Source organism: Channa argus, chromosome 3 (genome assembly GCF_033026475.1).
Source record: "Channa argus isolate prfri chromosome 3, Channa argus male v1.0, whole genome shotgun sequence".
NCBI lineage: Eukaryota > Metazoa > Chordata > Actinopteri > Anabantiformes > Channidae > Channa > Channa argus.
The window spans coordinates 6430854-6457104 of record NC_090199.1 but is presented as its reverse complement, the minus strand read 5'-3'; the positions used below and the strand labels follow the sequence as shown (position 1 = coordinate 6457104).

Here is a 26251-nt window from a genome sequence, read left to right as displayed (position 1 = left end):
AACCTCAGTTCCTGTTTTTCCCCTCCTGGCCAGATACCTTCGAACCTTATGAGCTAGAAAAAACAAAAGTAGTCATCGTGGTTGGATATGCATGGCCCACATCTCTTTCTGTGTGTGTCTGTGTGTGTGTGTGTGTGTGTGTGTGTGTGTGTTGGTATTGTGTGCAGCCATATTTGGGGATTAATCCACAGTCTGGTCACTGCACTGAAGCCTGGTGTTTGATCCTGACTCTGGTGGATGTTTACGCCTAATTTCAAGCCAAATCCTCTGAACGTTACCAGTGGTTGTGTGTAGAATGTTCACGTAGCTATGAAAAACATATATAACTTTTGTGGATTCTGTGATTTAGAGCTTTAATCTGATTTTATGTTCACTGTTGAGCGCTTTAGAACGATAAATGAGAACGGAGGGGGTCTAAAATCAAAAGCACAGAGTGAATTCGCTCACCAACACTGGTAGGACATCCATCATTAGAGCCTTGCACTGTAACGTCGTTGCAGGAGAAATACAATACCTGAGGCAAAAGACAGATTAAGATGATTTTTAGCCCCTCACTTGTGCAAATATAGCTCTCTCAATGCGTATAGATGCTTCATGCTGAAATTAAAGTTTTATTTCACAAGGTTATGCGAAGAAAAAGAAAGCGGAGACGGTGCTTCAGAAGCAAAGAGCGTCAGCTTCCTTTTAGACTTGCGCTGAAATATAAAGCAGCCGCACAATGATAAAGGAATCACAGAAGACGCAGAGACGCCGGCTGGCGTCTCAGCAGACAATAAAGACACAAGACTGTACCCTTTTTTCCAAGCGTGTCTGCAGGGATGGCAGTTGTTGGTTTCACTTTGAAATATCTCTGAGTTTGAATTTGCACGGTTCCCTGATGACACATCTTTTCACCTACATAAACACAAGCAGCAGGTTAAGAAATTGGTTCCGTAACCAACTGATGGATGGGCCCCGGATTGGAAGGACCTTTCATGGTTTCCTGATAACTTGTCCCAATGACTTCTGTAATCCCGTAACTTTAGCTCTGGCAAAAAGTTGGCCACCGTGATGTTTTGGTAGAATTATTTATTTGAGATTGGGTCAATACAAAGTGCGTTTGGCATCACGTGACAAGTAAACTCCCGGAATTAATGGAGAATCACAGATTGGTGTCTAAAGCTAGATTTTTCCTTAATCGGCTGTGAAGAAAAGCTGTTGAGCGAGTTCGTCTGTTTGTCGAACGGCACCACGGAGGACGCCTGTGTCAGAGTCGGATCACTTCTGTTGGCGTCAGTGTCGAGTTTTAGTCGGCACTGCCTCTTGAGGAAAACACATTCTTCCTCCCACTCAGTCCAACAACTTGGAGAAAGATCCAAGTCCTCAAACACAAGTTGTTTTCTCTTCTTCTTTTCTGCAGAATCTCCTCTCTTCCCCTCTGTGGAAATTGGCTGTGACTTGAGTCATTATCCCTTCTGTAAATACACGCAGAGATTATCATTTGCTTTTTATTATTGCGTTAGATTTGTGTAGTGATCTTAAGCAACACTGATACAATTAAAGAGCAACTTCACCAATGTATGATTTTAAGAGACTTTTTAATCTTCCTCCATTTTATGTTATTTTTACTTATACTCAACAATTTAGGCCAAATCCAGCCAAGCCAACTTTATTTATGAAGTATATACATTATAAATAAAGTTGGCTTGTATTTTATTCTTTTTAACCTGGGTCAGGTAGAAAACGTAAGTTTTCAGCTTTGATTTAAAAATAGACAGTGAGGAGGCCTGTCTGACTTGCAAAGGTGGTGAGCGGAGCAAGGCCATTTAAGGACTTCAAAAATAAATAAAAGAATTTTAAAATGAACTCTAAGATGGAGGCAGCCAGTGCAGCGATGCTTAAACCGGGGGGGATGTGATCAGTTGTAGTTACGGGACTCGTAATAAAAGAAACCGATTGTGTCTCATTATGTGTGAAGGCACATGGTGAATTTACCGACTGCATAGTTGACCTGGTGGCTCAGTGGGTAGAGCATCAGGATGGGATGTAGAAGCCTGCAGGATTAAATCCCAGCCCCTGGTGCCTCCTGTGGCTGCCCACCGCCCACTGCTCCTCCCAGGGGGACGCGTTAAATGCAGAGAAAGAGTTTCACTGTAACATGTATGTGCTATTCATGGGCCTTTTTATTGCTAGTACTTATTTGTTAGGGCCTAAATTCTGAAGTGATGTTTTCTGTGAGAAACATGTCAAACATTTGTCCTCTTCATATAATTAGTGACATCAAGCTCAACCGTGTTTTTTTTTAATAGTAACTGAGATAACGCTATACGGTAGTTCTACTTTTAGTGAAATACTTTTTACAGTCCCTGCGTGAGAACAGATTTTGTGTATCTCTGCCACTTCTGCCTGCACGTAATTTTATTCTTTACACAAAAACCATGTTTTACCCCCAAACGGCCTTCACAGGTCCAGACTGGCCTAAATGTCCTCACTGCTATCGTATAAAACTGCCTGGCTGTAAAAGTATACGCACATATACGCACGCGCACGCGCGCGCATTGATCCACCGGCGCCTTTATTTGTTCATGCTGCTGCTGGAGGCTCACGTCTGCTCTGACCGACGCATGCCCACAGCCTCGCTCCTCCTCCTCCATCTCCCGGTCCCCATGGCAACGCATGGAGGAGAGCAGCTTAGCAACACGGAGACGGGGAGGCAGCATTTCTGGTCCAGACAGCGCGGTGCCGTCACACAGGGAGGCAGGAGAGAGACAGCAGCGCCTCTAGCAAACGTCTTCTCCCCGTAAGTGCTACATTTTTTCACAGAAACAGCTCGTTAATTAGAAATATCAGAATCGACTAACTAGACGCTGGTTAATGTTGCTCCGCGCTTACTGGTGCATTTACTGTTTACTATTGTGCCTTTTTGTGTGAACCGTAACGTTCTGGATCGATCTCCGCAGCCATAATGAAGTTTGTGGTGGTACTTGTGGGAGCGGGCACTCTGGCCTTCCTCGGGGCGGTTATCTGCATCGTAGCCAGTGTTTATCCTCGGAATCGTGCCGCGCCTCTCAGCGATAACGGCACCCTGACACCTGAGACGCTGCTCCAGCCTCTGGAGCCCGGTTCGGTGGCGCACGCCGGCCCGCTGGGTGCTCTGCACGGTGCCGAGTCCTACCATGGGGGGAACGCGCTCGGTGGTGGCATCGGGCTGGAGGTTCCTACTCTAAACGAGCTCAACCTCGGAGAAGAGACCGGCGGAGGGTCTGCGAAACAGTTCAGCTTCAGCCGGTTGATCTGCACACCTGTACCGGTGGGAGAATGCAAGACTAAAGACCTGAGGCAGCGGCGGGAGCAGCAGCAGCAACAGCAGCAGGCCGATGAGCCGCTGTACGGAGGCGCCGATGAGGACTGGACGTATCTCCGGACCACGGCGGAAGAGCTTCAGCAGACGGTCCTGCAGCAGAACGACCAGATCCTCATGGACCAGAGGACTATCCGGGAGCTAACCGGGAAGCTGAGTGAGTGTGAAAGCGGCTTGGAGGACGAAAGGAGCGTCCCCGAGCGGAGCATCGGGGTGTGGAGCGGCAACCGCCGCGTCATGGCCGGGGATGATGTGAGCTCGTCCACCGCGGCGCAGCTGCAGACGGCCCGTGCTGTGGAGGAGCTGGCCCGGGCCATTATGGACCTGAAGGACCGCATTGAGAAACTCGAGGTGAGCTGACAGAAAGGTACAAACTTTGGCAAAAACCTGTTGTTCGTGCTGTTCCCCCCCCAGTTTGACAGCAGGAGCTTTGGAGTGATGACAAATGAGCCAGTGGAGCCACGGTGATAAAACGAGCCGCCCATTCTGCAGCCGGTTGCCCGAGAGTGATATCAAACCCCCCTTAACTAAATCATTTCTAATATGTCAAAATTAGTTCCACAGCTCACATTTCAGAGACCTGTGCTGTCGTGTCTGTGCGTCACCTTTGGTGCCCTGATCCTCCCTATCTTCATCCCCCTTTCCCTCTTTTATCTTCACCTCATCCTCCTCTGACTCGTGACATAAGAACTCGTGTCTTACACAGGCTCCCCATGATCCCATGGGAAATCTTACACACAAACCCCATACACACACACACACACACACACACACACACACACACACCCAACCATCATGTCTGATGCTTACGCTCTACCTCCCCATCGAACAGCAGGAAAGGGACATAAATAAAAAATGAAGCTGGCTGGACAGGAAAGAGGGTGGTGGTGGTGGTGCGGGGGTTAGAGTCAGGTTCTCAGCCTCTGAGTGTGTGCATAAAACACACAAGCACACACACACACACACACACACACACACACATCTACTGCTGCAACACTGCCACTCCTATCCAAGCTCAGTCTTTTACTGTGTTGTCTCTGTCCGTGTGAATTTATATCCTGGACGTCCAGATTCTGTCCTGCCTCAGCAACTCTCTAGATATAATATATCTCCCTCGCAGCTGCATGGTCTCTTTTTACTGCTGCCTCACTAACATCTTCTTTTTTCCAGTTCTTCTATGAATACTAACACTGCCACTCGGTACTACTACAAAACCTCTTACCATGGTGCTACTTTATTATTTCACTCCTCTTCCTGCATCATTACGGCTGTTGTGAATGTTGTGAATCATAACATGCTTCTCTTTATGCTACTACTGCAGTAGTATATATAGTAGTATTGCATTTTGCTTTCATTAAATGAGTTGTTTCAAAAAGACTTTAATGTTCTGGCTTCACCATGTGGACCATCTTGCAAAGACTGAATGGATCAATAATCAGGATAATCATAATCTTTCTAACAGACAGTTAATCAGTATAATCACTGGTATTGGTCACCTGATCCACACACACACACACACACACAGGAAAGCAGAGCTCAAGATGTATGTGTGTGGGAACATTTGCTGTTCATGTTACCTTAGGAAAGAAAGGAAGTGCATGTTTAGTAAGCACAGAGGAAACGCAGTTCATAGCAACGTTCCCAAGAATCATATTCATAGGAAGCTCTGCAGTATAGTTTATTGAGTCAGTCATCACACATAATAAAATAGACAAACAAGTCATCAACCAAAGTAGTGAGTAGTGAAACAACTGGCAGAAAAAGTGTAGATGGTGCATCGTTTGTGAAAAATGTAGAAAACAGATCATGTTTATTCTTCTGAATCACCAAAGTTGGTAGGATTCATCCTCTAAACACTATTACTCCACTATTAAAAAAGAAATGTAAAAACTAAAAAAGAAATTTAAACTACATTCTGCCACACATGCCTCCATTACGTCATATTTTATTATCTCTTCCTATACCTCTCTTTGTGAATTTGTAAACTTTCACGTTTCAAACACCCGCTTTAACGTTTTCCTCCCACAGGCAGAGATCGGCCCTGCAGCCTTGAACCTCACCGACACATCTGTGAGCACAAGTGGCGGCAGCCCAGCAGGGAACGCCGGCAATGCTCCCGCCCCACCCTCTGGCAGTGCTTCCTCCTCACCTGCAGCGCCCGGCCCAGGGGGACGCCGTCCTGCCTCCCCGGCTTCCGCTGCGTCCAAACCCCCATCTAAGGGTTCCACTGGGCGTGGAAAGGGCACCTGGAGGGTGGAGGATCTGGAGGGAGAGCTAGAGAGGAAGATAAAGATGCTGGAAAAGGAGCGTCAGGCCATGAGGAAGGAGACACAGGGGGAACATGAGAAGATCAACCATGGCATTGACACCGTCAGCCACCGTGTCACCGAGCTAGAACACAGTGAGTCTGGGGAGAAAGGGGAAAGTCAGCAGAGAAAGGTGGTGGTGGCTCCATAAATGAAAGATCGGATACACACAGGGAGGCACAAGTGCATCACCAAGCTGAGAGATAACTAAACTGAATTTTTAATGAGCACTGTGGGTGAACTGGGTCATCACAGCAGTAGAGCACACGCTGTAAGATGATTAATGAGTGCTGAAGAGTGTGAAATGTCAAATAGGGCTTGGAGATGTAAAAATGATACAGTAAAAATAAATGACATGGAAATAAAATTTGGTGAAATCCTGTTCTGGTTTCAGTCCACGCTTTTCGTTTGGGGACAATGCACTTTGGAAATAAGTTTTTGTGTGTTTCTCCGGTCGACGTAGGTGAAATACATAAAAAAAAAAAGGAGAAATGCTTGATAGGAGAAGTGGGAGGGAGGACAGAGGTGCAAAGAGGAAGGTTAAAAGGAAAGAAAAGGCACCTCTCTAGTTTCTTTCTTTCTCCGTCATCCTCCCAACCTCCTAGATGCTCTACATTTTCTCTGCCTTAAGAGCTGCACCGTTGGAGTGGCTTATCATTAACTCCAACACTTGAGCTCTTGCCAGGCATCCAGTATGTCTCTGTGTGTGTGTGTGTGTGTGGTCTGGCACTAATTTACCATTAATGCACAGTTCTTCCTCATTTTCTTTCACTACTTGCCCTTTCACCGTTTCTCTTCGTCTGTTTCATCTGTGTTTCCCAAGCGCTGACAGAGCCGTCGTTCCCTGATGGCTTCGTCCTCTCCTTCCCCATGAGAACCAACTACATGTACGGCCTGGTGAGAAAAGAGATAACTGAGATGTACGCGTTCACCGCCTGTGTATGGCTGAAGGCTAAAGAAGGGGGAATTGGGACCCCCTTCTCCTATTCAGTGCCGGGGCAGCCTAATGAGCTGGTGCTGCTACAGGGAGTCCACAATCCTGTGGAGCTGCTCATCAATGACAAGGTATGGAGGTTTGGATCTCGCAACCAGTATGATGTACAGTACTTGTACAACTAGAAAACAGCAATTATAAAACTGAATAGGTGTAAGTCAACGGCTCATTCTGGTAAAAACAAAGAATATTTTGTGCCGTGCATAATTAGGGAGCCAAAATAGCCTGGCCAAGAAATTATTATTAGTTTATTAGGCTTCAGCGATGAAAACATTCAGGTCGATTTTCTCACGCCATGTGGACGGAACAATATGTGAAATTACAAATGGCAGCAGAGCATACTCACTGTTTCAGTCAATATGATGTGTAATAGAGCTTAAATTAGGTTTGGCATCAGGTTCTCTGCATGCACTTTAACCAAGGTTGTGCCAAGGTTGTGCACATGAGTCAGTCCTGCTCTTAGCCTCATTGTGTAGATTTCACTGTCGGTTAAACAAAACAACAACAACATTCAATCCCTGTGCTACGGAAAAAGCTAAAACTAAAGCAAACGGTGCCTTTGAACAGAACACAAAATGTAAAAAAAAAAAGGGGGGGGGGGGGGAATATGGTTTGAGCATTGATTTACTACTGAATAAATCTGGGTATATTTTTCATCCCAAACAAATAATCTTTGATTTAAAGAAAACCAATGTCTGCGCTTTATTCTGTTACATTTGTAGTGGTGGGGCCCAAAGCAAAGATACACATTATTACGGAGCGATGGCACAGAGGCGGCTTCTTGCAGCTCCTGCTTGATATACTGCATTGCTTTAATGCTTACCTTTTATGGCGTTTACGATTATGGCTCCCCTGGCAGAAAGGAGTGGAAAGGTTTGGTTTTTGCACATGGTGTGGTTGTGCTGACATAAACCAGCAGTGTGTCCTCATACTGACCTGATTGTTGACCAATATTCAGTCAATAAAGTCAATATTTCTGTGTTTTGTATCGTCACTCAGTGGACCTCACGTCATTTACTAGAAATGCTGTATTCGCCTACCTGTAGGTGGCACAGCTGCCTCTGTCCCTACCGCAGGACGAGTGGCAACACATCTGTGTCAGCTGGACCCTGAGGGATGGAGTGTGGAAAGCGTACCAGGGGGGGAAATTGAAGGGGCGGGGAGAGGGACTGGCTGCCTGGCATCCCATCAAACCAGGAGGAGTCCTCATACTGGGACAGGAACAGGTGAGATGTGTTTTTTGTGGATTGATGGATGGATGAATAAGCTAATGAAAGGATGAACAACAGGTGGATGAACAGATTAATCAATAGTATCAGTAGGCCGATCGTACTGACGAGAGGATGAGTTAACTAATGGACGGATGGGTGGATAGAATGAATGGATGAAGAGACCGCTGAACAGGTGGATGAATGGAAGAATTGATCCTGCTTATGAACAGATTAATAGATGGATGAGTTAAGGAACAAATTCACTGACAGGTTGATGGTTCAATGGAAGCACAGATGACGGAGAAAACGGATGGATGGATGGATGGATGAGCTGATGAATGGATTAATGATTCATTCATAGGTGGATGAATCGCCAAATAGGTGGATGGAGGAATTTCCTCATTTGGATGGTTTGATGGATACACAACTATGAATGGATGAACAAACTGGCAGAGGTTGGATGTTTGACCGATTGGATGGATGAAAGTACAAATTGGTGGATGGATGAATAGAGGAATGGGAAAAAAAATGACAATTTGAAGGACGTATGAATGAAGTGATGAATAGGCAGCTGAATTAACAAGAAGATGGACGGATGGGTGGATGGTAAGTAGATGAACACATCAATGGAGAAATAGATGGATGCACAGAGGAATGAATGAACTGGTGGATGAATACTTAACCACAATAACATAAGGCATATGGACGGATAATTGATAATAATAGGATCCACAGGATAATGAGTCAATGACACGTGCACAGACAGACGGCAGGGAGAGCTGTTTTAAGGGAGCACATCATGGACAGACAGAGATCTAATGCTTTGTATCCTGACACTGCCCCTCTCGTCCTCATTAATGACACACCTGCGTTACATAACCATTATAAAAACTGATACGACCCCCCCCCCCCCCCGGTCCTCCTGGTGTCAAATGAACAACTCAAAGCTTTGAAGCTCATCATGCTTGTCTAAAGGATGAAAGAGCAGAGAGAGCCGGGAGTCCAATTCTGCAAGATGCTGAAATGATGTAACAAGACTTGATTTAATGGATATTTTTTAGATCCAGTGAGAGAGAAAGGAGTGAGGGGGAGGGGGGGGCATATTTTATTAATCTGTGTTCAGGATGAACGATGAATCGCTGTTGTGCGGATGTGTTGAACAGATCTTGTGGGGAAAATCCCAGGACGTCCCCCTCACAAGGATGCTTGGCAGGGGATAAACTTTTTAATATAATTTAAAGGGAATTATAAAAACACAATATTTCTGTGCACGAACAAAGCTTTAGCTGCATTTTTATTCTTATTTAACCAGCAAAAATGACCACAGTGCCGTACAACAATTGGGAAGAAAAGGTTTGCATACCTTAGATGTATTTGCAGTATGTGTCACTATGGATCAAAAGACAGACGTATCAAAGCTCGTTGAAGGTAAAAATCGTCATAACCTTTTTTGTCACAAACTACGGGTAATTCTTGATAGAGACTTGTCCCACTACATTTTTAATGGGCACGGATGAAATAATTTATGGACCTACTGGGCACAGGCTCCGGAGCCTGAGACGTCAAGGTGCCTATGAGAGAAAAGCCTCTGAAGTTCGTATTTCGTGTTTAAAAGAGGTCTGTTAGAAAGTTGCAAATGACTCCAAAGACATGCTCAAAACAAACAACAACCACAGAAACTACCCAAAAGAAGAACAGAATGATCAAAAGCTGACATTAAATGTCACACAAAATGACCTGAGATACGCGTAGACGTGTCGTCATTAAATTACCAAACACTGCAAAACAACAAAACTTACCCCAGACTCAGAACCTGAGAAAGACGAGGGACTTTTCCATTGTCGGTGTCCAGTGGCCACACTAATGGGCCCAAATGTGATAAATGTCAACAGAAAATGCAAGGGATCTAGCAAGTGCCACTGGGATTTTCGTCGCATGTTGGGGCCCCTTTGTGACCAAAACTTTCCAGCTTAAGAGCTCTAGGAGCCGAGACATAAAAGAGTTTTTATGATCCCGTGGCGTGGAAAGAACTGTGAGGGTTAGTTGAATAAGGTAGTACTGTTGAGACTGTTCTTCTCAATTTTTGTATAACAGATACAGTCAGGGACCCAATTTAAGCCCTAAGGTCTTTCTCAAGTTCCCACATGAATTTCTGGATTACTGAAAACGTTCTTGCAGTGGAAAAAGGCTACTGGATTACTGTTGAACATAATGCTAGCAAGGCCTTTTGTCTTGGGTATTAGCGTTCACATTTTGTGACATCCAACCCATTGTTTTTCCATCTCTTCATCTCTAAGGATACGCTGGGTGGACGATTTGATGCCTCTCAGGCTCTTGTCGGGGAGCTGTCTCAGTTCAACCTGTGGGATCGGGTGCTGAAGCCCGGAGAAGTGGCCGCCCTGGCCGAATGCAGCTCATCGGCGCTCGGCAACATCGCCCCCTGGACCGACCATGACGTGGACGTCTACGGTGGTGCCACCAAGGAATCCCTGGACCCCTGCCATGCCGCTCAGAGATCCAATCCCCCCAGCCCCAAACAGTGAAGGCTGACTCGGAGTGGTTGGCCAAGAGTGGTCCCATTTGATAGGTCATTTAGGAGACGATTCAAGAGTTTAAAGGCATATCACAATGAAGATTACAGTATATTTGTTTGTTTGGGGGAGGGAGGCTTGCTGATGAACTGAAAGATGGAGCTATTAAGTTGTTAAGATTGGTGTATGTGTTTTGTTTTTTGTGTTGGTGTCCACACTCGTGTTTACTTCTGCAGTGAGATAGAGTGAGTTTAGTCCCAGAATCACCTTAGTGAAGGCTGCATGGGTGGATCAACGTCTGGCATGAACAGGACTCAAATATTGGCTCAGGTTAAAGGTGCCACCCTCTGTAACCCACTGGACCGGATACATGCTTGTTTAGGTTGACGGCTTTGAAGGCTTTGAATAGTTTTGGAACAAATATTTAAGGATGCCATACATGAGGGTTTCTTAACTACACAACAAAGTGACACAAAGTTCTGTATTTTCTCACTTTGAATCCAGTTGGTTGCACAGGTGTTTTATGCTAAAACTGATTTCTCGAATGCTGTCATGCTGATGTTTATTTCACCACTCAATGGGACACGAAAATGAGTTTTGTTCATTTCTAACTATATAGGATCCTGTTGAGTAATGTCTGTATATTCCTAAGTTTTCAATATTGCACACCATTATTTGGTAAAACAGTGGTCTTATAAATGTATACTGTGTAATGTGTCAATGCTGATGTCGCTAGGTGCCAGTCTGCTCCCCCCCTGCTGTAGCCTGTCACACATCTCACAGTCATGCACAAGTAATGTAAGTTGCAGCAATCAACAACTTAAGCAGCAGCGCTCACGACTGACATGTGATATAAACACCTGATGTTCAACTAGGCGCCAGTCAGACGACCGAAATTAGTGAGTTTGGTAAAAATGATGTTGATGATCCTTGAATGTAAACCAGATGGGATGTAGGTATAAATGCATGAGCAACGTCACATGTCCTGTAACTAAAGGAACAAACTCAACTGGAATCAGCTGCTGTCTGTCCTCGCTCTGAAAGTCTCTTCGGCCTCAATTAGGGTTCAACTGGTTGGCAGAGAGCTTGTTTGAGTCTTGTTCGCAAACCACATTCAGCTCATTTCAACCAAATTGGATGGTTCACAACCCAAACGTTTGCTTCCCAGTTGGAAACAGACGCCAGATAGATCCGCATGGGAAGCGTGACGACATTGGTGTCAAAACAGGACATGTGCCAAACATTAGGATTTATTACGATTTTCTTGACAGAGACATACAAGCCAAGCTACTGGTGCTCTTGATTCCTCCGACCTAATGTTAGAGGACATGTTAGATGTTAGTTGTAATAGTGCTGCAGTAGAAATGCATGAGTATGCTACACTGTATTTGGTCACCTAAGTCCCAAACGCCGCTGGTTTCCGCACGAGAACCAAACCTAATTCTGTATTGGACGAAAAGATTGAATTAGAAAGACCCAAATAGAAAACTTGACAGAGATTTGGATTCGACGACGACCATATTTTACTTTGTAGACTGGTATGAAATGTTAAGGACCAAGTCACGCAGGGTGTTTCGATCTGGATTTGCGATCACTGGGTAAAACATGAATTCAAGTATATCAGGCTCTCAGGCCAAAAAAAAAAAAAAAAAAAAGAAAGAAAAAGGAGTAAACATCACCAGATTGTAAATGTCAATCTGTAGGACAACGTGCAGTCAGTTAATCACTCATTTGGACAACAGCTATAGCAACTGATTGAATTACTTTCAAGCCACAAGTACTGCGGCTTAAGCCTACAAAATACACTCTGTTAAACTGTGTTGTGTTTTCAGTGGGCTGTGTGAAATAGCAATATTTCTCAGCTCAACGTTGCATTTGACTTGCAACTTCCTCCAAACAACAACACAGATGGGACGTGGTTAATCTCTCATTTCAAGTTCAATCAGAGTTCAAAATGGACATCGACGGCGTAACGTCTGAAGACGCTAAAACAAACCAGCCACACTGTGCCGGGCGAGAGCTTGATTTCCATTTTGGAAAAGCCACAGGACACATATCCAATTAACACTGTGCAGCAAAGTGAACTGTGATGAAAATACAGCCGCTACTTGTGTTCACTAATTACCTCAAAACAGCAGCCCCACATAGGATCTGACACCCTGTTGTAAAGTGCCTGCCTGGGCCCTCACGCCCGAAAAAATAGTCATGTGTTTTTACGTTTGTGTCTTTCTTCTCTCTCTGTCACTCTCGTTCTCTCTCTCTCTCGCTTTTGGTTGTTGAACGCTGTGACCGTTTTGCGCTTGTCCTTATTTGCATCTTCATGGACCTTCTATGATATTGTGATATAGGTGGATAAAAATAATAAAATGCTTATGACAACATTTCTGGCGTGGTTGCTAAAAGGTAACACCGGAGACAGGTGTGTGTGTGTGTGTGTGTGTGTGTGGGTGTGTGTAACAGAGAGAGAGAGAGAGAGAGCGTGAGAGAGCAGCTTATTGTCCCAGATACATGTCAGTTCATCTGGATTAAACCTCAGCTAAGCAATTGCAGGGATACTATGACCTTTGTGACCTTTGTGACACACACACATTAACCTAACCTAAACCTAAGTCTGACCCTGACTCTAAAACCCAGTCTTGAGCCTCAAAACGCCCTTTGAAGTTGTGTGGACCAAAATGCCAAAATGTCCTCACAACAATGGCATTGAAACCCAAATTGTCCACAGGAGGCATTAAAGACATGTACACACAAAATCATGTAGCCTAATCTGATTTAGTCGCAGTCAGGTCAGATGTCAGATGTCATCTTTACTGTCAGATTAATTTGCCTTCGACAGGTGTGTGTGTCTTAAATTGTAGAGCTTGTGCTCAACAAAGACACCGAAGTCTGATCTTTGATGCAGACATAATAGATTACTCATAGATTTAAATAAGTCCGTGATGATTCGTGACTGCTGATCTGCCCACATGCAGAATATTTCTTGGCGCTTGGCTCAGCTGAACTGTGATCTAATGTGTAACCTCCCACTGATAACATTTTATATTATTTGTCTCACTTGTGTCTTTTATGAACAAAGAAATATGATTTAAGCACTCACAAAATAATCACTAATGCCACTAATATAGTCACACCACTAAAACTGCTCAAGCTCCATCAGGTGGCACCGCGCTTTCGAGTAAAAAGCTCAAACTTGTAGACTCCAGAACATTAACATAGCTGTTTTAAACCGGTTCTGCAAACATTGTTTTGCTGGAAAGCAAACCTCACTAGTTGCAGGTCTCTTGCACACTGCATCAGGATGTTCTCCGGGGTTTCTCTGTATTTTGCTGCAGTCGTTTGTCCCTCTAACCTCCTGCAGAGGAGCATCCCCACAGCAGTGATACTGCCACCACCATAATCATGCTGCTAGCACTAGGCCTCACAGTGGTGATGATGTGCAGCATCTTCCTTTAATGACCAAAAAGCCCAACTGGGTCTCATCAAAGCGCAGAACCTTCTTCCAGCTGACTTGGCTTGAGGCAAACTCTAGCTGAGACTCAATTTGAGTTTTTCTCTTTGCTGATGTCCCATGAAGCTTCTACCGACGAAACTGTGCAATCTGTACATTCTCTTACATCTCAGCTGCTGCGCTTTGTAATTCCTTCAAAGTCACATGAATCCTGGTGGCCTACCACACTGGTCCCCTTCTTGTGTGGACACTCAAGTTTTGAGCACAGCCAGGCTTGGACAGATGTCATGTCATGTTCCTTTTGTTTTTTTTTTAACGATGGGTTGGACCTAATGAGTTATTGAACCTTCCAAATACGGGTGTATTTATACTACAAGTCTTGTAACACATGATCTGCAGTCAACTAATCGTGTGACGTCTAAACCCAGCTGGATGCTGCTGACATGATTTAGTCAAACAAAACTGGCAAATTCCTACAAGATGTACATGACTGATTCGCCTTGCACAACTTCAGCCGGCACGATTCGGCTTCTGCAGCTATTGATTAAATACAAAATCAATCACTCAGGCAATCAGTGAGTGAATCCGGGACAGCCAGCAAGTCATCTGCCCCTCAGACAGTTGGTTAATCAGCAGTCCGTCTTACAGTTAGTCACCCTGTGACTCATCCAGTCAGTGAATATTAATCTCAGCTGTTCATTAGCTGATCTCGCCTCTGTCACAGCTTGTTAGCAGGGTCACATGGGGTTTTCTTCGCCTCTACCCAACAATCTGCTTCCTCTGCTGATGAATTATAGATACACCTTAATTACCTCTCTCTGAGGCTGGCAGATATTATGGAAATCAATGTGCGACCCACAGCCACACTCTCTGTCTCTCACAAAACACCAACTCAAATATTAATTTCCACAGCAAATCTTTATTCCTTTCATAATCATTCTCAACTTTTTCCACATTCTCTGCTGCACAGATGCTTGCAGTGTGTGACTCTACAGATACAGATTGCGGTTGGTTTTATTTCTCCCTGGAACACATCGCTTCATTTCTCCAAGTTCTCCAGTCTGTCGGTTCTTATCTGCACAGTAATTTCGCTGTTGATCAGTTGTTCAGGCCTATTATCCGTTATGTACCATCATCTTAACTGTTTCCCTTGATTTTCTTCTTCATCAGCAAAAGCACTTTTTGTTTACGCTCAAGACTCAACTTCCTCTCGTGTTTACCGCAAAATATTTGCAAGATATTTTACCCTGACATTGAATATTCCCCTTAAGATCTTTATATCATCACCACCTCCTCCTCGCTTGTATCTGCCTGTCGTCTGTTGGCATCTTTTCACTTCACCTTCTGTCAAAAACACCTCCATCTCCTCTTCATCCTGCTGCTTTGTTTTGACACTTTTATTTCAGCTTACCTTCCCCCTGGCACTTTTCTCTTCAAGTCTCTCACCTGAGTGTTCAGTGCTTCCTCTCCCGCCTTCTCTCCGTATTTTAAGATCTTTCACAAGGCGAGTGCACACAACAACATGCCTAAACTTGGTTGCTAAGTATTTTTTCAATAACTAAAACCAAAACATGGACACATACATATGTAAACATTTGACATTAGTGATGCTGTATGAAACAAACACATTATTCAAACACCATTTATGAGAGTGTAACTATCAATCGATCAAAATGATAATGGAAAAATAAACAAATACATAACACACCCTGAGTCTGTAATTAAAGACAAAAAAAAAGAACCTGCATTTATAAGCAGTGTATAAAAATTTACTAAATGCCTTAAAACAGATGAAAATGTAGTTGCATGCAGTCTTTTGTATTGAATTTTACTTAAGTACAATATGTATATTTATATTACATCCATAGTATTTCAGCCTGTAAATTACACTATGTCCCTAGTTGTTCCACATGTACATTATGTCCATAAGAGTGCGTGTCTTGTACTGTACATTCTGTAGACACTGTATATATAGTATTTCCTGCTTATTGTTATTAAAGTTTATTCTAATTTATTCTATACTAATCTAATCTGGTCTATAAGCAAGTAATGGATAAAAATATGGTAAAAATAAAAAACAAGTCTTCGTAAGTTGTATGGCTGACAATACTTTACTTTGAATAGCTACACAGATGTGTCCACAGTTTGCTACAAGCCAATTATTAAATGCATATTTTTTATGCTACATTAAAAGTAAACTGTTACACAATGAGCTATTGATAATTGTCCCGACTAATGGATTCTCTGTTTACTCTGTACAAGGTCTGAGAAAAATGCTCAGGTCAATTTTCTAAGGCTAAAACTGATTTATATTTTTTTTTCTCAAAATGACTTAAAAAGTCAAATTCTTAGTTATTGTAGTATTGATACACTAACCTTGTCCACAAGTATTCACTTTATTTAGACTGAACGATGTATTTTTATTTTCATTAAGAGCAGGCAGCCAGGGAAGGCCCCCAAAACAGGAGTAATATGTTCTTTATGAAAAAAGATGCATCTGTTGGATCAGTTGTAATTTGGCCAGGTGAGAAGGTGAAAGGGCAATAAAGTAACCCATCCCACTGGAAGTGGAGGTATGAATAAGGCTTTCCGTGTCTTTCTTATAAAGAAATGATTGTGTGCGGGTAAGATGAGGTTTTTCCTGATCTGAGTCTTAAAAAACAGAAAATTATCAAAACTAACACCAAGATTCTTCAGCTTCTTTTCAGTACTCATAGCGAAAGTGTTAAGGTTATTCCTAAGATGTAGGTGAACTTCCATTGCTCCAATAATGAGTTTGAGTTTCATATGTGGATGTGATCAATACAGCAAAATCATTTCTCAATTTGACTACCACTATTAGGTGAAAGGTTAATGTATAACTTGTTATTGTCAGCATAATAATGAAAGGAGGTATCTGACTAATAATACTGGCCAGAGGCAACAGCACTGACATAAAGTCATATAGTCAGAAGAAAAAGTGATGCCATCGTTTGCAATTTCCTGGTGTGCGGACATCAAAAGCCTAGTGTTGCCACTTTCCCCCATCACTTTGTCTTTTTAATGGGTTTGTTTGATAAAGACATGAAAGATCCCAATCGTGTTTTTTGTTATTTGTGAATTTTATGAAGATCAGTTCACATTTCATTACCAGTTTAAGCAGAAAACCAGGGAACCGTGCCTTCGCTTTTTCTTGCCCCCTCAAACCATGGATGAAATCTTATGGTAAATGGTGTGAACCACCTCCCTCTGGTTCCTGGACAACTGTTCTACCAACTGAGCCGCCCCCGGACTAATCTCCAGGGAAACTGAGCAGACACCCCCATCCACTGCTCAAGACCATGCAATAGGGTTGAAAGCTTTGTAAATAGCAAGTAGCTCGATACCGAGTTAAACAGTATGTGTGACTAGAGGACATGTTGGACATGTCTCCCAATATTCGAAAAGATGTTGAAGGCAGAACTCTTCCATGCACCTAAACTACTACAAACTTAGGTTGCTTTGAATTAAAGCACCTGCCAAATGACTAAATGACAAATTCAGTCACTGAATCATTTTAAAATATAATCTGTGCCTGTGCAATTAGTTAATGGCTGTTTCCCTGAGGGAGGGGGATGTGGAAAAGGTGAGGTCAGGAGTTAAAATCAAACAAATTTCCAATCAAATTTGATTTATATAGAAATATCACAAATAACAACTTTGCCTTAAGGGACTTGACAATGTGGACAACATCCTCTGTCCTTAGTACCATCGATCAGATAACAGGTAAACTTCCATCCATCCCAACAACAACAACAACAACAACAACAAAAAAGGCTTTAGAGGACAAATATGGAGGAAATGTAGAGGAGGAATCCCTTGTTCGGTAAGATGTATTTTGTCTGTTACCAGAAGACTGGAAGCGGCAAAGACGGAGGAGAGAAAGATATTATGTGATCTGTTTGTCTCCTTCTTCTGGGAACGACTGATAATCTGACTGATAATCCACTCTGATCCAGGAGGGAGTCATTGTTTCCGAGACTAAATTAATCCAGATGCTTCTGTTTGCACGGCAGACTTGGTTAGTCCAGTGGGCGGGTGTGAGGCTAAATGCACAAACCCAGGATAACAGACACACCTATCATGCAGAGAGCCGGGGACTGTTGTACGATTTTCACCTGTGTTTGTGGCCTCTCAGTGTGTGTAGATTAGACTGACAATTCTGGGTCAGAACTCCCCACCTGGGGATTCCACCCAGATGTTTCCAGCTGAATGTGGGTCAGAGTCAGTAAGAAGTCTGATTAGGATAGAGAATGGTTTTACTCACAGCCAGTTAGGTAATAGTGTAATTTTAGAACAAATATAGACACACATAGTGAAAAGTTGATTTTACTTCACTATTCATTTCTATTTTATGCCGACTTTTATTTCTGTACATTTTCTGATCCAAATATTCAACTGCACGTATTTATATAAATTAAGATTTTACACAAAAATATAAAATAATACAATAGACCTCATTTTAAATTACTAAATTGCTCAATGAAACAATAATGCAATTTGATTATGCTGCTTATGACTTTTACTGCATTGTCACTTGCGGGTATTAAAAGTATTACAAGACTGGCACATTGAAAGGTATAAATTCAGGGCAGAATTTGTTATCTGACATTATTAATGTAAGTGTTTTTAGACTGCAGTATTGCTAGGATCCCAGTCGTTGTAGATGTGGTACAAGTAAAAGTTTGTCCAGGTACGAACAAACTTTGACTTACAAATTTACATGCAGATAGACGAGAGTCTAAGTGTGGGAGATTTAGTGGGCTTCCTGTTGATTGACAGCCTTTAAACCAATAGAAATAAAGCGTTGGGGGTTGTGGGCGGGGCTTCCTCCCCCGGACATCTCTTGTTTGCAATGTCTCCTTAACAACCGAGCTCGTAGGCAAACAGAAGTTTTCGCCGAAGAAGCGCCCCGTAAGTAGCCCGCCGTTAGTTCGCGTCGCCTTTCTAAACTGCGGGCAACACACTCTAACTCGTGATCACACCGGGGTTTATCAAAAATAAAGGTGAAATCTGAAGGAGGAAAACATCAACCGGTGGCATCAGCTGGTTGCTATCAAACAAGCTAAGCTAATTAGCTAGTTCGCGTTAGCTTGTCGCACCAAAACCGGCTTCGCTGGTTACGGTTAACCTGCTAACGCGATAAGTGCTAGTCAGGTGTACAACCCGAGCGTTATGTTTGACACACGTGGATGATTTCCACTCTATTCCGAGTTCAACTACGCTGGTGTATTTGTTGTCGCCTAGCTAGCAGCGACCAAACCACAGTTCCAAGCGGGGACAGTGTTGTTAGCTAGATGGAGGTTCGCCTGCTCCGCAGAACTAGACCGTCACCGTAATCTGATTTTTCTTTCAAACATTTGTAAAAGGCCTGCTCGCTAGATGGGTTCATATTTTGTTAACAAGTGGAAAATGTATTTTTTCCAGGAGTCGGAATGGCTGCGACTGGCGAGGGAAAGAAAGAAGAGGCCGACTATAAAAGACTGCACAGCTTCCCTCTCATCAGGGTAGGACAGAAGTGGGACAGTGCCTCCTGGTACAGGACACACAAAAAAAGAGTTTCTCAACGATGACAGCAGTATTACATCTTAATTTGGATACATTTTCAGAAGCCTCTGGGTTGTAGACGCTAGACTGAGGCTTCTCGTGACCTATTAGCACCATGACTATCAGAACAAGTGTAACTGAGCAACAATCCGTATCCACTTTAACAGTCAGGGTTTTTTGAGGTGGTAAGAAATGTAATGCATTGCGTAGAGTAACCAGAACAGATAAAGTAAATGTGATTATGACTAGTCAAGAATAATTAGGAGTAATCTAGAATCATTCATTATTAGCCACGGGTTTTGATCACTGACTGAAACAAGGTTTATTCAGGTTATTTATTTATTTTTAGCCCCATTTAGGTGGGTTATTAGTCTATATACACTTAGATATAGCAGCAAACGAATCAGGTTGTCCCTCATTCTGCCGGGAAATGGATTTGACCATTGGCCTCACTGTGGTTGACAGTGCAGGCCGCCAATCACGTTGTAGCTCATCGCACTTTGAAATGTGAAGTTGTTGCGACGGATTGGGTATGCACACGCCGAATTACTCTGCACGGCATGTTATGTGTGCTCATGTCAAGAATTCAACGGGTTTATACAGTTTCAAACAAACAGTGCAGAATGTGGAGGGAAAAGCCAGCATTTATAAAGTTGGGAAAGTTTCATTTAAATGATTTTCATTATAACAGTGAGGACAAGTCTCACAGTTTCAGACAGTGTCTCTTGGAAGTTTTTGGTGTTGTTGAGCAGCCGTGTAACGAATAAACAGAGAATTCCGACCGTGATGTGTCTGTACAATGTCATGTGTGTTATACAACAAAATGTCTTGCTTTTACTCTTTCTAAAGTGTGTATAAAATTCTGACTTTTGTTTTGTCCTTATAGCTACAGTAAGAGTGTCTTGTGTTTGTCTGTAGCTCACTCACATACTTGTAGGCCATAGAGGGGATAGATTCAGACAGGGAAAAGTACAACCCTACAATCTGTCTTTCCTCAGCACACAGACATGCCAGAGGAAATGAGGGTTGAGACCATGGAGCTTTGTGTAACGGCCTGTGAAAAATTTGCTACAAACAATGAGGTAAGATCAGAGTTTTGAGAGCGGTATTGTGTCAAGATTTAGGTTTTTTTTTTTTCAACACAATGTCGCTAAAATCGAGTGTTTGGTTTTTGTTTTTTTTTGTTTTTTTCGTCCCAGAGTGCAGCGAAGATGATCAAAGAGTCCATGGACAAGAAATTTGGCAGCTCGTGGCACGTGGTGATCGGTGAAGGCTTCGGCTTTGAGGTCACACACGAGGTGAAGAACCTGCTCTACATGTTCTTCGGAGGGAGCCTGGCTGTATGTGTGTGGAAGTGCTCGTAGCACCTTCACCACCGTTCTTCCTCCCCTCTGATGCGGTCAGTGAGTTGGGAATGAACACCAGCTACCAGCCATATGCTGGTTCCATTTCTGTTGCAGCAGGTCAGTTTGTTCTCACTACCAGTCACTGTGGCAGATGTAAAGCTGTTAATTGGAAATCTAGGCTGGTTTAATAATGTGGATGGCCGAGAAATCAGTTGAAATTGAAATTTTGAGAGCACTCGGTGACTTTGGCTGGTTCGCATAAAAATAGCTTCCTGCCTTGTCTGTTACTATTCTTCCTCCTTTCTCTCGGAAGCTGTATGTAAAAAGTCTGTTCAATTCAAACAGTACAGCCAGCCAGGGTCTCCAAAGTCCTTTATCCTCATTCCTCTTCAGGGGAGCGCGAGTGTGTGTGCGCGCGTGCCTGAGTTTATATGTTTGTGTGTGCTGGACACACACTGTTTTTTGAAATAACATTGTCACCTCCCTCAGCAGTTTGTGCAACAGTAAACTGTCCACGCCATCTGTAACGTTTCACACGTCTCTCTCTCTCTCTCTCTCTCTCTCTCTCTCTCTCTCTCTCTCTCTCTCTCTCTCTCTCTCTCTCTCTCTCTCTCTCTCGAGTGGCACTAATGTTTCAATAAAATTTGTAATATTTTTTATCTGTACATATTTTGATGCGACTTGAAGAACTTCTTTTTAAAGTCTAGTATCATCTTCTTACAACTAAAGGCCCAGAGTCTCCTGAGCCAAACAACACTAAAACTACTCCACCTTTTCCTTCTGTAAAGGTGTTTGTAATAATCCCTAATAATATCACCCTGCTGAGTGATATTAATGTTGTTTCTTTTTATGTTGATGTCAGTTTTAATGATCCATTGCAATGGAGCGTTATGTGTGAACTGACCTGATTGTACAATAAACTCTTAATAATTAATGAAATAGGAACTTAAACTGTCGCTTTTGTTCTTCACAACATTTGTTACGCGATGGTGGAGATAAAATGATATTCGTGACATTTCAGGCCAGGCCATTTATGCTGAATTTATCACCAGTGATAACATTGCGAGGCAAATGAATAGCTAGGTGCATGTGGTAGGAAAAACGGTTATAAAAGTCATTAGTGGCAGCAGTAGCATTGCCAAGAGTGAGATTACATATTTGTCTTAAGTAGCAATAGATTTTGGATTTGAATGTCTGGCTTTAAAGTGTTAGAGAAAACTTGAATATGAAAATGCCATACACAGAGGAATAACATGCCAGCAGCTGCTTCTACAAGACTTTTTATAAATATGGAAACGCACCGAGGGAGAGATTTAACAAAGCCACGCCAAAAAAAAAAAAAACTCTACAAAGGCTTAGAGAAGAAGTAAATGGAGTAGTAGGCACTTGTCAGGGAGGATGATGAAGCGTGATGAAGCAACATTACAATATAAATGTGATTTTCCTTCTAATGACAATTGACATTGTGAAGAACAATTCTGAAACTGCCAGTTTTCTTAAATGTCTTTGTAGAGTTCTATAACTTAACTGGCACAATTAAATACCCAGATGTGCCGGTTCTGCGGTGTGTCGGTGAGGAAGGCTCCAAATCACACAATGCATTTTAAATGCGACGGTACGGCATCTGTTGAAATCGGTCTCTGTGAAAAGTGCTGCGGGCACTCCTGTGTTCAGACAGGTGCGTAGGAGGGCAAGTCGTACGAAAATGAATACAAAACAACCCGTCTCTGTGGAAAATCCTAGGGTCAGCTTCTGTCAAAGCATTTCAAGCTTAGTAAAGTAAAACTTTACCAGCTGTTTTTACAATACACAAACATGGGTATCAACAAAAATAGTACAGCTGAGTTGCAGAGAATTTAGTGCAGGATGTGCATAAAACAGCTTTGTGTCGTGCAGTGTTTATACAGATAGAACTATATAACAGCTTAAGCTCTGTAAAATGTGATGTTCAACAAAAAGGTGAAAAACGCAGCTTCAGGCCACATGTAAAGCAGCAGCATGTGTCCAGAACAGAGTCCACAGCGAACAACAACAACAGCACGCTTCAAAGTACAGTAAGACAGAGGTGACTGTGGAGCGAAAACTGAAGCGTGTGAGGTGTGAAAGGACATTTTGATCCAGCAGTGGAGGAGTGGGAGGGAGGGAGGTCACTGTCAGAAACAGATAAGTGGAGTCTGTTCAGGTCACAACCTGAACTTTTACCATAACCCCGAATCAGGTCAGTGTGTTCTCTGGACTCTGGGCAGCCTTCTGTTCTCATCCTTTCCTTGTTGTTTACACTCATCTGTTCCCCAGCATTACTAATCTGTTTCACCTGAAGGTGAAACCACAAATCGAATGAACTCAAACAAGAGCTAAAGAGCTTATTTTGCACACTGAGCAATTTATACTGTAGTTTGAAATTTGATATGTGGAACTTTTAGTTTCTCTGTAGAAATGTCTCTTTTTCAAACTTTTTTTCGTTTTTCTTTTTAAAACAACTTTTCTTTTAAAAGTGGTGGGTTTGTGTAGATTAAATATATCATTGTTGAAAAGTTTGTCGAAACTATGAATTACTCCACTTACTGTTGAAATTCTGCAAATTAAAGGTAAGCTACCATATACACGGGCACGACATGTTATCAGGTAAAAAAAAAAAAAACCCAATGCAATATTCATGATTTTCAGTCTTACTAGCATAATTAGTTGGTACAAATGTTATTTTATCATTAGAAGTAAAAAAAAAAAAAAGTAAACTATTAAAAAATTGTATTGGTTTTACATTGATAAAATAAAAATGACCAAATCCATTTCCGATGCGATGACCATTGTACAAGCTGGCTGTACACTAAGTATCATGCTGCTGGAACGAGAAATCAACAAAGTCAACAACGCAGGTATTTTTTTGGCTTTATTTCCCCAAATTTGGAAATGTGTCCAGGTTAGAGGGTGTACAAATCAGTTATTGGCATCTCTGCCTTCTTTAAAGACAACTTTTAATAACTGAACTGGATTTGACATCGATACACAATGTACATCGGGGTCTGACGGCTTCTACCCTGTAAAGGAACCTGCACAAACTACCATTACTATAATATTATTTATATCATTATCGTGTGTCCTTGACATGGAGCCAACTTATAATGCATCTCATCCTTTATTTACCTCAGAAACTCTTTATGTATTACTTTCTCATGATGTCCTCTGCATTGTTAAATATTCATACAAAGAGCCACATAGTCACATTAAATAGTCCTATAATATTCCTGTGTTCACTCGCCGTCACCAAAATGCTCCTGTGCCAGTGCACAGGAAGTGGGCTCTTTAAAGTTAGGGACCCATTAGTACATAAAGAAGTTGTTATGCACAAACTCCTTAATAATCTCCATCTTGTTTTGTTTAGTACTGTATTGCTGTCAAATGCAGCATACTACTATCAGTACATCAGTACAACTACTACAATACTGGTTGCGGTTTCTCAGCCACACTCCACTTTTGTTTGCCTTCAGCTTTAAATAGTTTTTTTTTTACTTCTTCTTGTTTGTTACATATAATCCACAGTTGCCTCTGTTGGCAAGTGGCGAGGGGATGGGTTTGAATCAGCTGGTGGGCTTCTTTTGTGCGGAGATGACATGTTCTGCCCATGCTTGTTTGGGTTTCTCAACACTCCGCTGCATGGTCCAGAAACATGCAGCTCTGTGAAACACGGGGGAAATTGCGAGTGGACTTTGACTTTAACCCACTGACCGCTGACACAGGATAAGAGGTTTAGATGCTGGATGAAGTGTTTCATTTTTTTATATTAGATGATCAAAAGTACAGTTTCTTTCTTAGAAAGTTAGTTTCAAGATATTATATAATGAATTCCCACAAGCACATACCATATTATTTTTAGATGCAGTGCCTTTTAAAATGGACTATTTCCCCCAAATTTATCAAAAGAATCTTCCCAAAATTTAATTACTGGCAGAATAAAGAAAGCTCTTCAAAGCCCATCTGGGACATAGGCTTCATATGAATAACTATGGAAACGAACAGAGATTTTTATTTCCTTTCATGTTCTAGTGAAAGTTGCGGTGGTGACCAGTGACACTGCAATTGCCAGAGCATCCACACATTGTGTAACAAGACACAGGCAATTAAAAAAAAAGTCTGTTTACAGAGAAATTCTATACAGTAGTTAAACTGTCGAACTTCAAAAAACAGTTTGGTGCCATCACATTGTGTGTCCTCATTCGAAACATCTCTGTGTTGGAAAAGCCGAGGGCTGTATCTTAGCAACCTCCTTACCACCTGCAATGAAGAGGGGGGAAGGTGTGTGTGTGTAAGACACAGAAGGGAAAAGAGAGAAGGAACCTGTAGGTGGGTGAAAATACGGTGACTGACAACTCCCTAAATCAAATAGCTGGTACTTAAAAACAGGACGACTCGTGTGAGAGTTTAAAGACTGATAATTCAAACACTAAGTGTTGCTCGGGGATACAGAGTTAGAGAGGAGATCGAGTGTAGCCAACAGTTAGAAGTGGAGGGCGATGGAGGACAACAGAAGTTGTTAAATTTTTCATCTGAACTGCGCTAGTGGGCTTTGTTTATATTGAGAAATGAGAAAATGCAATCCAATATTAATATGTGCGTGTGTGTGTGTTTCTACAAGTGTGTGCGTGAGGCAACTCCAATTTTGACCATCAGTAGCTTTTACTGTGTTTCATTAGCTCATCTCTAGAGTGAATGGAGAGGGGACCATACGTTTTGGGAAAATGGAAGAGGGCGTTAAAATGAAGCAAGCAAAAAAAAGCCTGCGGGGATAAAAGAAGATGAGTGGTGTGTGTGTGTGTGTGTGTGTGTGTGTGTGTGGAGGTGAAGCTTGGAACAGTGTTTTTTATAATACATCAATAGGTGGCAGAGACAGAAAGAGTGCATTAGACAAAAAGTAAGACACTTAGCAAAAAAAAAAAGTGAAAAGCCCAGGAGGGGTGTAGGTGAGCTGAAGTATAGAACGAAACCCCCCCAAAATTGGAGGGAGAGACATGGGGAGATGTTTGAATTCGTTGCCTGATGAATTTCACTCATTACATTGCCGAAGGATGAACATATCCTCAAGACTCGTTTTGCTTCACCTGTACAAATGCGTCATCCAAAGTAAGAAAGGGAAAGAAAAATAATTATTTATGTCGCACTGTCTCAGAGGATCAAAAAGGCACAATGTGCAATTTATTTCCTGATGGTCCTTGAATAACAGTTCTCTAAGGAGGCAACGACAAAAAAAAAAGGGGGGGGCACATCATAATTTCATTAAAACGAATCGAACTTCCATCTTTCCTGCTCCAAGACGAATGGACACTTTTTTTTTGCTTTCCGTTTCTATCTAACGTGTCCTTGAGTTTTGTAAAAGTTCACTTGAAATTGGATGAATTCTTAGCAGTATGGTTAATATTTTTTCCTGGCGTGCAGTCATAGTTCATAGTCAATGGTGGCCTGTGAGCACGAGTGCAAACACACGGGAAAGAAATGAAAGCATAAACTTGAACAAA

The 26251-nt window shown here is 42.4% G+C and overlaps 2 protein-coding genes across 4 annotated transcripts; both read left to right on the top strand.

The window, feature by feature from the left end:
• The first annotated feature begins 2619 nt into the window (after positions 1 to 2619).
• nptxrb (neuronal pentraxin receptor b) lies at positions 2620 to 12763 on the top strand. 2 transcript variants are annotated; one of them, XM_067497419.1, is made up of 6 exons: positions 2620 to 2779; positions 2940 to 3691; positions 5369 to 5741; positions 6470 to 6711; positions 7687 to 7866; positions 10149 to 12763. In XM_067497419.1, exons 2-6 carry the CDS (start codon positions 2945 to 2947, stop codon positions 10392 to 10394), a joined length of 1788 nt encoding a protein of 595 aa, XP_067353520.1. In that variant the 5' UTR covers positions 2620 to 2779; positions 2940 to 2944; the 3' UTR covers positions 10395 to 12763. The 2 variants fall into 2 exon arrangements, with proteins under 2 accessions (XP_067353520.1, XP_067353521.1); XM_067497420.1 differs by having other exon boundaries at positions 2669 to 3691.
• A 5885-nt stretch (positions 12764 to 18648) lies between these two features.
• LOC137123208 (dynein axonemal light chain 4) lies at positions 18649 to 21680 on the top strand. Of its 2 annotated transcripts, none has more exons than XM_067496578.1 (4): positions 18649 to 18762; positions 19276 to 19355; positions 20394 to 20477; positions 20595 to 21680. In XM_067496578.1, exons 2-4 carry the CDS (start codon positions 19284 to 19286, stop codon positions 20757 to 20759), a joined length of 321 nt encoding a protein of 106 aa, XP_067352679.1. In that variant the 5' UTR covers positions 18649 to 18762; positions 19276 to 19283; the 3' UTR covers positions 20760 to 21680. The 2 variants fall into 2 exon arrangements, with proteins under 2 accessions (XP_067352679.1, XP_067352680.1); XM_067496579.1 differs by lacking the exon at positions 18649 to 18762 and adding an exon at positions 18796 to 19183.
• The last annotated feature ends 4571 nt before the right edge of the window (positions 21681 to 26251 follow it).

Coding starts and splice junctions, on each gene's coding strand:
- nptxrb (XM_067497419.1), top strand. CDS start 2,945: ATGAAGTTTGTGGTGGTACTTGTGGGAGCGGGCACTCTGGCCTTCCTC. Junction 5,742..6,469: donor TGTCACCGAGCTAGAACACA/GTGAGTCTGGGG, acceptor GTGTTTCCCAAG/CGCTGACAGAGCCGTCGTTC. Junction 7,867..10,148: donor TCATACTGGGACAGGAACAG/GTGAGATGTGTT, acceptor TTCATCTCTAAG/GATACGCTGGGTGGACGATT.
- LOC137123208 (XM_067496578.1), top strand. CDS start 19,284: ATGGCTGCGACTGGCGAGGGAAAGAAAGAAGAGGCCGACTATAAAAGA. Junction 19,356..20,393: donor ACAGCTTCCCTCTCATCAGG/GTAGGACAGAAG, acceptor GTCTTTCCTCAG/CACACAGACATGCCAGAGGA. Junction 20,478..20,594: donor AATTTGCTACAAACAATGAG/GTAAGATCAGAG, acceptor TTTTCGTCCCAG/AGTGCAGCGAAGATGATCAA.